Source organism: Mus pahari, chromosome 3 (assembly GCF_900095145.1).
Source record: "Mus pahari chromosome 3, PAHARI_EIJ_v1.1, whole genome shotgun sequence".
Lineage (NCBI taxonomy): Eukaryota > Metazoa > Chordata > Mammalia > Rodentia > Muridae > Mus > Mus pahari.
In genome coordinates, this window is record NC_034592.1 from 44,795,240 (window position 1) to 44,806,372 (window position 11,133).

Here is an 11,133-nt window from a genome sequence, read left to right on the forward strand (position 1 = left end):
TCCCCAGCCTTGGTAAAGACAATTAAAGAAAGTCACCAAGAAGGGATATTTGAGAAGAGTCTCAAGCATTAGTCCTGGGTAAACATTAGACTTTAGAAACTTGGAGACAAGTCCTTGGTAAGCACAGATTAAAGAAAGCATTCAGAAGAGGTAACAAGAGTTCTCCGCTGGGAGGGTTGGGGCAAAGAGGCAAGCGAAGTGGAAGAGAGAATGCATCCGCCACGCACAGAAGCCTACTACAAAATAAAGAAAGGATACCATGTGTACATTTCCAAACACTACCTCCTACCTGCCTGTAAACTTTCCATGTCTAAGTGCCTCCGGGAAGCAGGCTTCTCGGCGGGATGTTATGGTATCACCCATATATTCTGACAAAGGAAAAGCTGAGCTATGGAAACCAACACTTAATGAACTAGCTCGTGGATTTCCTGAACGTAAAGATCTTGTCTGCTGCACAAGGTCGAAACGAGTTTTTGCAAAGCCTTGCTTTAGATGTACAGTGAACCTGGGCTGTATTTCCCCGTTCTGATTCACTATCTTATAGAATTATGTCACTCTGTGTTTCTCCATTTAAAATAAGGCAAACTCAGCAATTCCTTTTTCTTACACCGCTTCAGTAACCAGCACTTGCCATATTAGAAGCCTTACCTGGAAGACTATAAAAAATATTCTAATATTCCCTAGCAGGTAACTATAGTGAAGCCAATTCTCTTTTCAGGGATGTAGCAAGGTCAAATGAAGTGACCAGGGAAGGACAGGCTGTGATAGTGAAGGGAAAGGCAGCTGATATTCAAAGGGCAATAGTGCATTGTGCTGGGAACGTTATGTGTCAATGTTAAATAGGGCCCCTCATTTAACCACCTGCTTCTTGTTTAGAAGGGTTCAAATGAACAATTTCAAGCACAATTGAGTTACACTCAAAAGAAAATCAAGTGTAATTTCCTAAGTTGCTGAAGCAAGGGTTCTTCTATGGAATAGCCATTAGTAGCTCTAAATCCAATTTGACTGTATTTGAAATTTAATGCACACAGTTCAGCGGCACCTGGAAATTTCTTCATGCAGAGAGAAAATGACAAGGTAGTCCTTTTTCAATGATGTGTGTGCGTGAGTGTGTGTGTGTGTGTGTGTGTGTGTGTGTGTGTGTGTGTGCTTTTTAAAAATTACCTGGGTCATATTTACTATGCTAAATGATTTAAGATGAAATATTTTACTTCTTTTTCTACCTCTTTTGATACTACATTGTATTGCTTCAGAGACACAGCAGGTCATCTTGAAATTCTGCACCAACGTAACAACATCTCTAAAGATTTACTGATGAGAGGAGATAGGATACTGAGGAGCCTTCGTGTTATTTTGAGAAGATCTTCAAGGCAATGCTTTCATCTGCGATTATTAAATGCTCCTTTAAAACCTTCAGAAGCTCCCTTAACAACAATATCCAACACAAAGATCTGATCCTTGTACACACCCGTCTCCATGCATAAATGACATATGACATCCCTGCATCTCTTTGGGGGTGTTTCCTATCCGGAAGTTTTTTTTTTTTTTTTAATACTGTTGTTTTGGGGTTTTCGTTTTGTTTTTTGTTTGTTTGTTTGTTTGTTTGCACTGTTCTGGGAAGGCCCATCGATGACTTGAGTGGTTGTGACTTTTACATGGGATAGGAGCAGGTCAAACTGGTACTTCCTCAATAAATTATGTTTAAAATTCAAAATGGGGTAGGGAGATGGAGAGATGATTCAGTAGAGAAGAGCAATAGCTTCTCTTCCAAAGGACCTGAGTTCAATTCCCAGGACCTACATGGTGACCTACAACCATATGTAACTCCAGTTCCAGAGGATGTAATGCTGTTTCCTGGTTTCTTGAACACAGCATGCACTTCGTGCACATAGACACATGTCGGCAAAACACACAGATAAAAACTAAAAAATGGGAAAAAAATTAATGCAAAATACTGAAAAGATAAACGCCTTAAGAATATATTGTCCTACGTGTCATTCAGGAAAAAAAAAAAAAGCTTTAAATAAGTGTGTCTTCTGGCTTTGAAATTGTAGAATTCTATAAAACTTGGTAGGAAAGAAGGAAAGAGAGGAGGGAGGAAAGGAAGGGATTCCAGCACTACCAGAACCAGTTCTCAATCCCCAGCCCCCTGCCTGCACTCTGCATACACATATAAACACAGTTGTGAAAGAGAATATGAGCACATGGACACCAACATATGACACGTTTTTCTTTTATTTAAAATAGAGCTCTTTATGCTTTACAGAAACAAGTGCAACGAGTGCTTAATTCATTGTCTTTGCCACTTTCCAAAACAATATGCTTTCTGAAAATGCATACATAAAAATATAACATTTAGGCAGAGAAGAATGTACACCTGGAGGCGGCAAGAAGTTATGCAATTGTATTAAAAAGCTTTAAAATAAATACTTTTTTATGACTAGCTGTTGGCAAAGTTAAACATTTTGGTATGAAGGCTATCACTGAGTTCTTACTAAATTCTAAGATATGATTATTTCTTAACAATATAAGTATATATGACTATAAAATGCATATGTTCACAGATCCAAAAGTCATGAAACATCTGAATGTCATCCATGACTCTGTGGAGCTCTGTTCAACCTTCAACAATGAAAACACTGCCACACGACAATTCCCATCTGCGCAGTTTAGATACAATTTATCGCCCAGTTCTTATTTTAAAACCCAATTTATTTTTTTTCACAGTCCTTATGTACATTCATTTGAGCCTGTGGAAGCCGACATCTTTTTACATACTTAAGAATACCAGCAAGCTTACCAAAAAAAAAAAAAAAAAAAAATCTTTACAACAGTGATTCTGTTCACAGCAGTTCAAGAGTTCAAGGCGTGTTTTCGCAATGTCAAAATGCAATGGTTTTGACATGTGTAATATGTTCTTAGGCATAAGAAGAGAATCACTACACCAAGAAAAGTATAATTAATATTAGTGCTTTGGAAATTAATCCAAAATCTTTTTTTTTTTTTTTTTTTTTTTAGATCTGAATCCAATTTCCTCTTTGTAGACCCTTTAAGTCCTGAAACAACAGTCAAGTGTGAACAATCCTATCCAGTTCAGGGTCAGGAGAGTACAGGAGCTCGATATAAGCCATTCTAGAAATGAACTAGAGTCTAATATTTTACTCAGAGACTCTCATTTGGTAAAGAGAACGGAAAACTGCTACACCTTTAAAATTGCCTAGTTACTACTGTTCTGCCAATGAAAAAACCAAACATATTGCTAAATCTCTTAGTATGCTTGACTTTCTTAGAGCCCGACACTCAAGCCTCCCTTTACAGGTGAAGCAAATGAGTAGGTTCGTCCACGGAATGAAAACTTGGTGGATGTACAGAAATTGAGGTTACCATGCCTTGCTGCCGATGACTTAGGTTGGGGAAAAGAGACATCCGTCACCAGGATAAACAGTCCACCTCGTTACTCTTGGGGACACAGAGAAGAAAAGACAGGGTATTCTATTCTTCCAAATTCTGTGTTCAGTTTGCATATGTCAAGAACCGTTTCTAAATTTAGCGTCTATTTCATAATGATGGATAAGCCTTTGTGTTGATATAGAAACACACAATGTCTTTTTTCTGTGAGGTCTATCTAGAATTGTGTCTATAGGGAAGAACTAGTTCCAGCACTCACCCCAATCCTCCGCTGCCCCAAGCTGTTGCATTCCCTGTGGAGAATTTGTATGTGGGATGCTGCAAAGGTGAATTTCCTACCACACCCAGGCTGTGTGAACAGTCAGAGTCCTAAAACCCCGGGGAAAGAATTGCATATTCCAGTGAAAAGTGTTGGGTCCAGGAAGAAAATTTCTTGTAGTGTAACATAAACCAACAAGGAGAAAAAATACATTTCCGGCATTATTAAAATGAGGATGAGCTGCAACTCATATTCTCCCAAATGTTGTGTTCATCTATGACTAACTGGAGAAGAGTCCTGGCAGTTATCAATAACAAATTTTAAAGTGGAGATTGTTACCTAATTTCAGCATAATCTGCATTCCAAGCAGCGTGGCACATGGCTTATTCTAAAAACATGGCAGAAGCAGAAGAGAAATGGCTTTGCAGTTAGAAGCACTGACTGATGCTCTTCGAGAGGACCAAGTTTTGGTTTCCAGCACCCACATGGCAGCTTACGACTACCTGTAATTCTAGTTCCAGGGGATCAGACTCTTTCTTCTGGCCTACCCAAGCACCGGATATGCATATGGTACACAGACCCACATTCAATCAAAACTCCCATAACACACAAAAATAAATAAATAAAAGTATTTCAAAGGATGGCAGGAATAAAACAAACCAGTGGCTCAATTATCACAGGCGTAACATGAGCAATCACATTATGGGATATGTATTTCACAGTCTTTGTTCAAGTCACTGTTTAAGCATGAAAGCAGAAGCAGACATTCTTTATGCACTAGCCAAAAGCTACAATATAACCAGACAGTCTGACGAAAATTGAAGAGAAAGTCACGTCTGCCATGAACAGAGCCCTCTTCCCAGTGTCAAGAGAATGATCACTAATGAACTGATGAGCCGAGACCTCTTATACACAGTGGGGAAATTAAAACCTTGTTAAGACGTTCTGTGTGTAACAGTCTGGACGGGGCTCAAATACATGAAAGGACAGAGCTGAGTCAAGTGGTGAGGGCAGGGCTGAAGAAATCTGCCACCGGGAGACAATGATGCCAAAGACAAAACAAACGAGAGAGAGAGAGAGAGAGAGAGAGAGAGAGAGAGAGAGAGAGACTACAAATGACACTAAACACAGTCTCCAGTTCGTGTACCAAATCACCTTTCACCATTCCAACACTCAAGGAGAAGGAGCAAGCAAGGTCCAGAAGCTTCTATAACCATTATTCATACTAAGAATACTTCCTTCCTTCCTCACTTTCTCCCTTCCTCCCTTCCTTCCTTCTTTCCTTCCTTTCTTCCTTCTTCACTTCCTTCCTCTCTCCCTCCCTTCCTTCCTTCCTTCCTCCCTCCTGTCCCTTCTTACCTCTTTCCTATCTTCCTTTCTCTTACCAGCACTGAGAATTGAACCCAAATCTTTTCACTTGAGAGGCCAAGTCCTCTCTGCCTCTGCTCTACACCTCCCGCCAGCACCAACACCCTCCACCCAGCGAAACTTCTTCAATTACATTTCCAAACTCACCAGTGCTCCGTGGCTTTTCTGCCTATCTCGATGACTACTTTTAGGTTTTTGCTTTGTCTATTTTCATTTTTTTTCCTAGTGACCTTGGCCTAAGCCATCTATTTTAATAGAAATGCACCAACAAGTAGGGCCTGACCATCAGCACTGAATGGGATGTGATGTTAATATGCGCATGAGGCAGTGTTAGATCCATGCTGATTGACATTTCAATTTGTAAACTTGGGCAAGGCGGCAGAAGTGGGTGTCATTACTGTGTCTCTACAACCATTAGCAGCCACCTAATGTCCCATCTTCAGTTTCTTCATTTACAAAATATTAGAACCAAGGTCTGAGGCTCAGAGTTCCTTTAACTTTTGTATTCTCGTTTTTCATTTTGCGCTCTGGCACATATGAAAGAATTTAGAACACTAAGGGATTTCTTCTCCATTATAAATGTGCAATTCTATAATGATTAAGTTAAATAATAGCTATGTTTAAAAATAAGTAGGAAGTAACTATAATTTTAGGAGATGAGGAAAGAACATTAAGTTTAATAGTAGGAGAAAGATAATGAAACAAAGCTAAGGTGGAGGGCAAAGAGAAAGCCAGGCACCAAGAAGTTTGCATCAGTATCCTCTGAAGAATGTGAACACTATAGAAATTCTGCTTAACATTAGACTTTTAATGAATGTTTTGCCTTCTAGATTTTCTTCCTTTCTTTCTCTCTCTCTCTCTCTCTCTCTCTCTCTCTCTCTCTCTCTCTCTCTCTCTCTTCCTTCCTTCCTTCCTTTCTGTCTGTCCATCTGTCTGTGTCTCTATCTTTTTTGGTTTAGTTTTAAAGAATCCTACAAAAAAATAAATAAATAAAAGCCCTTAAAATGATGACGGTCTTCACTAAGATAGTGAATAAAATCTAAGTATCAGGATCTGGAATTAAAACACAGTATTGTTATCCATGGAGATAACACATTCCACAAGTGAAAAAGAGAGAGAGAAGTGCTTCAAAAACTACAATGACATCATTTTAGGACACTAAGCATAAACATTTCTGAGTGGTTGATAATATTAATTTTTCAAGGTACATAAAGGAAACAAATACTGAAGAATTCAGCTACCAACTTGGATACATTTGTTACTGTTCCTTAACTGCTTGATAGAAATCAAAATTTCCACATTTTAAATGAATTAATTCAACCATGTAAATGTTCATATTTACTTTCAAGAATCAGTCAAAAATCATTGCCTGCCAAGTAATTTCAAGTTGTTCTCTTGCTCCTTGTATGATGGCAGATGCCTGCTCCCTGCCTTCAGGCAGTGCACTGCGTTCTTCCCTGGGACTTTTGCTTCCACTCCAAGATTGCCCTGAGTTTGCTCTGTCTCAGTAAGTCCCACAGTGGCAAAATTCCAGGACAGTAGACGTTTCTTTTATTTAATCATTCTGCAATAGTAGAAGCACTCAAAACAATAAGTGATTGTGGAACTTCTGATCTAATGAATGTATTGTAGTTTTGGGGGTTTTTTTTTGGTTTTTTCATTTTAAAATAAACGCCGATTTGAAACTCTTCAGACATTGCTATCAGGTTACTATTTTCATACAATTATGGAAATTTAAAATGCAAAGTTAATTGAAAAGTATAAAGATGAAAAGCAAGTGCTGCGCTTAAAATAGAGCATGACAGTCATGTTTCACTTAACTCTCATGGCAGAACATAAATTAAGAACTCTAGATGTGACATGCCAAATATTTTAGACGCGGAAGGATGCATACAACAGAGTCAGTACTGATTACAAACTCAAAACGAACGACTGATAAGGCAACAAATTCATGCTCAAATGTAGACAACAAATAATGCGTTCTGTATTTCAAGAAGTGATGCTGTGTATAAACCCCACCATTTTTGCATACAGTACTAAAAATTCATAATAGCATTCCTAAGCTCTATGTTATACCCAGAGCCAAAATATCCATAAGGAGCAAAGCAATGGTGTCACTTTGCACCTAACCTAAGAAGATATTTTTGCTCGTAACAAAATTTACAAGGACCACGTGTTACATGAGATTCCATCAAAAACATGTAATATAAAATTGAACTGCATAGATATGTACAGTAAATCTGCCTTATGCTCTAAAAATTACTCTATTTTTTTTATAAGTGAGCAGTATCTATGTAGAACTATGTTGAGAGTTAAGCAAATACAACAGCTTCCATTGTTCCCTGACTACTGCGACTCGGCTCTTTAAGACTATTCACTTAGGGATTACAGTTCAGCAACAGAATAATGAGCAAAACGTCTCAAAATGTACCAATGTGCAGATTTCTCCACTGTGAAATCTGAACCAAGAAAATATAAGTTATGTTTGTATATACTCTGAAATAAATTATAAAACATAGTGACCAAAATAAAGATGTTACAACACCCTCTCTTTTAAAAACTAGTAAATATAATTCCCTAACAGTGGTGAATGGAACAGGATAGAGTAGGTTTTTTCCATTGGATACTTGAATACAATCACTGAAGTAAATAATTCCATTGCTGTCATGTAGAAACTGTGAAATAAGATAATAGACATAAGCCAGCTCTCCCCTGGCACAGTTCTTCTTAACATCCATTCACGTAGGCACACCTTTTGATGCTGATGATATAATTAGGCTGTAATATCTAAATAAAGATCCCTTCTAAATGTGTTGCAAATTGGAAGTGATTTTCAGACCTATTCTAGAAACCATTGTCACATAGAACTCAAAGGCATCCCACTGCATATTTTATCTGTCAATTTACTCTCTTCCCTCATACTCACATGTCTTTCCCCACTCCCAAATTAGACTTTAAAATCCCTGAGGGCAGGACCTATCTATCTTGTTATTCCCTCTTGTACTCAATATTGTGGCAAGCAAGTTATGGAGTGCCCTGTGCTTATAAGTGGATGAGGACATGACTGAGAAGGGAAGTACATGCAAACTCCACAGCTGTCAGCTTTTGTTTCTCTTATCTCCACTTAGTCAAATGAGATGGATCGAGTAGCATATCTCCATAGTGATATGTAGACATCAAGTTACCCTCTTATGGGACACATAACATATTCTTCAGAATGCTATTTACCATGTTGGGTTTAGAGAATGCTAGATAGTAAAACTTAATCTTATTTATAAAAGACATACTACAATCAAATATTTTCCCTTAAAAATATCCATGGAATGTGTCTTTACTGCCAGAACTATCAAAGAATAGAATCTGTTAACATATCACTCTTCAAGACCTTGTGAGAGAGTACATCCATTCTAAGAACATATAGGCAGAAGAAAGTTCCAAGGAATGGGGTTTGGGAAACTGTTTCAGAACACTGAAAGACGTTGAGTTAAATCACCTTCACTAAAGCCTTTGAAGGAAATATCTGGTGTCCTGTGAAATATTCTGAATGTCAAAGATGGAGAATAGCGGTAGACCCTCCAGACCTTTCCATGCATGGTCCCTGTTAAAAGGCCAGGAATGTCTTGTAATCACCGAAGTGATCTGTTACCAGTAAGGGGTTACACTCCTATTGGGAGAGTTCTTTTAACTTTCCTCAAGTTCTTTCCTTGTTTACCTTTCTGTCATTTTCTTTCCAACCATGTACCTCAAAAGCAATAACATCTTAAGACATACATCTTTAGAAAATGTACGCTTATAATTGGTCAATATTTGGCAATGTCCAGAAAATATTTTTTTTCATTATCGAATGGGATAATGATGACATTTCTATGATGAAATTCTAATACATTGGTTCTGAAATTCTAGAAAATCTATTACCGTCTTACAAAATACTCAATGCATTCACTATGTGACTAAATTTAAAATATTACAACTGCTGACTCTCCCACTTGGGAAGAAAAGCTCTATGGGAATTCGAGGGAATATAATGGCCAGCAAACTTCACAGTGCTAGTTGTGACAGGGTGTGTGACCAGCTCTGGCAAGATCTCTGTGACTCTGGGCCATTTCACAGTGTTTGAGACATCCAGACCTCTGTTATGGATCAGGAGGAGTAATAGCTCAGGTGGCTTTCAAACGACTTAGGGACAGCTGTCGTAGTGATGCAGACTGGCAAGTAGGCAGAGAAAGCAAGTCCCGAGAACATGGTGTTACTTTGATACTCCACCTCTCCAGTCTTTAGATGTTAAAATTCTGAGCAAGATTTACTTTCAAAGGACCCAGGTAAATTTTACAGTTCCATTTCACCATAATATACTCTAGTTCACATTTTAAATATGTCTTCATCTCATTTGTGGATGCTCTTGGTTCAAGTACAACAAAAAATTTAATTTTTTTTTACCATTGTATGTATCTTATCTTATACTCATAACATCTTCCTCCTTAAATAAAAAGAAAAAAATGAGTCGTGTCCCCTTTAAAAATACAACTAAGGACAACATGGAAACTGGGAAAGTCAATACCTGCCCATGCTTAATTTTAGCGTTATCTTTTCATGCTGCCTTTGGGACACTTCAACACTGTAGTGAGTCATCCTTGAGGTAGAACTAAAATAAAACACAGCAGAAAAGAAGCAAAACCATTTACACAAAGCCGGAGACAGGAAGGAACGCTGTGGGCGCTCTTCCTTTGCCTGTATGCGGAGCTAAGCTTTACAGTCTTCCTTGACACACAGCTGAGAGATGGTCTTCTTCACGCGCAGGGCCGTCAGGCGTGCTGCCCCGTTGGCGTACCAGCACTCACGCATTATTCTTCCCATGACCCGGAGCGCCTTCGGGAGAGAGAGAGACAGCAAAGGTTTGAAGTGTGCAGAACAGAAAATAAAAAGAAGTGAAGTCACTGATCAGGGGATGATCGAGGAAACTGGGCCAAACTTCTGTAAAACATCCTTTTATAAAGGCACCAACGTCAACCTTGCAAAGACTAGCTGAAATTTCAGGGATGCGATGATGGCTACTTTTGAACTCCGGTAAGACGGACGACGATAGCTGAGTGCTGCGGTAGAAGCTCACAGTCCCAATACTGGGGAAGTGGAGCCAAAAGCATCAGGAATTCAAGGTCCAAATCGAACAATTAAAAAGCATCATGAGCTGTGGAGGGCTGTGGAAACAGTGTCAATTCCCAGTCACATTTAATCAGATGTGCACACGCGAGAAAAGAAAGCCATCAGATTGGCAACTAAGATTTACACTTTCACCACTCATAATTGTGTGTGGCGAACGACGGTCTGAGGGTAAATTGAAAAACTCAGTATAAACAAACTGTCAAAGAAAAAAAAAAAAAAAAAAAAGACGTCCATTTAGACAAGAAGTCAACGTAAAAGCAAGAAATATGAGAGACCCGGGGAGTCACTGAAGATGGGCACCCCAGTGGCATATGCTCAACTGCTAATGTAGAACCTCGGAGAGGAGGGACCACACGTGAAAGACAGGAAAGTCAACAGAAAGCAGAGAAGAGGTTGCAGATGGAAGTGAAGGCCTTAGAATTAAGCAGGAAGCTTGAGCTAGTGAGATGGCTCAGCAAGTAAAGGCATCTTGCCACTGAGCCTGGAAATCTGAATTCAATTTCAGGACCCGCATGCGCAATGAGAAAACTGCTCCCTGCAGATTGTCCTTTGGCCATTGCCACTATGCTCTGGCACATACATGCAATTTCCACATACATGTAAGAAAATAAACAATAAAAATAAATGTGTGACTGTGAATCTTCCCCCAAATGGAAGTCCCTAAGAAAATTCACTTACTTGGACTTTCGGTAAAGAAAAAAGGAAGTCTGTCCAAATTTTTTCAGTAAACCTGAACTCATAATGAAATCTGCATTCGGTTGGGGGGGGGAGGTGCCAATAATAATAATAATAATAATAATAATAATAATAAATCAATCCAAACAACAACCAGCAGAATCAGATCCATAAAGGAAAATATATAAGAGAATCAATGATAAGAAACATATTAAAAAAGAAATAGAAAGGATTTTTACCAATCCTAAATCAGATAGAGGACT

The 11,133-nt window shown here is 38.6% G+C and overlaps 1 protein-coding gene across 1 annotated transcript in view; it reads right to left on the minus strand.

Moving 5' to 3' along the window:
* Positions 1–5,968: 5,968 nt before the first annotated feature.
* Positions 5,969–11,133, minus strand: part of Acvr1c (activin A receptor type 1C) — a 78,489-nt gene continuing 73,324 nt past the window's right edge. Inside the window, exon 9 of the mRNA XM_021193346.2 lies at positions 5,969–9,901. Coding sequence (XP_021049005.1) covers positions 9,776–9,901 — 126 coding nt within the window. The 3' untranslated portion in view covers positions 5,969–9,775. The remainder of the gene's footprint in view (positions 9,902–11,133) is intronic.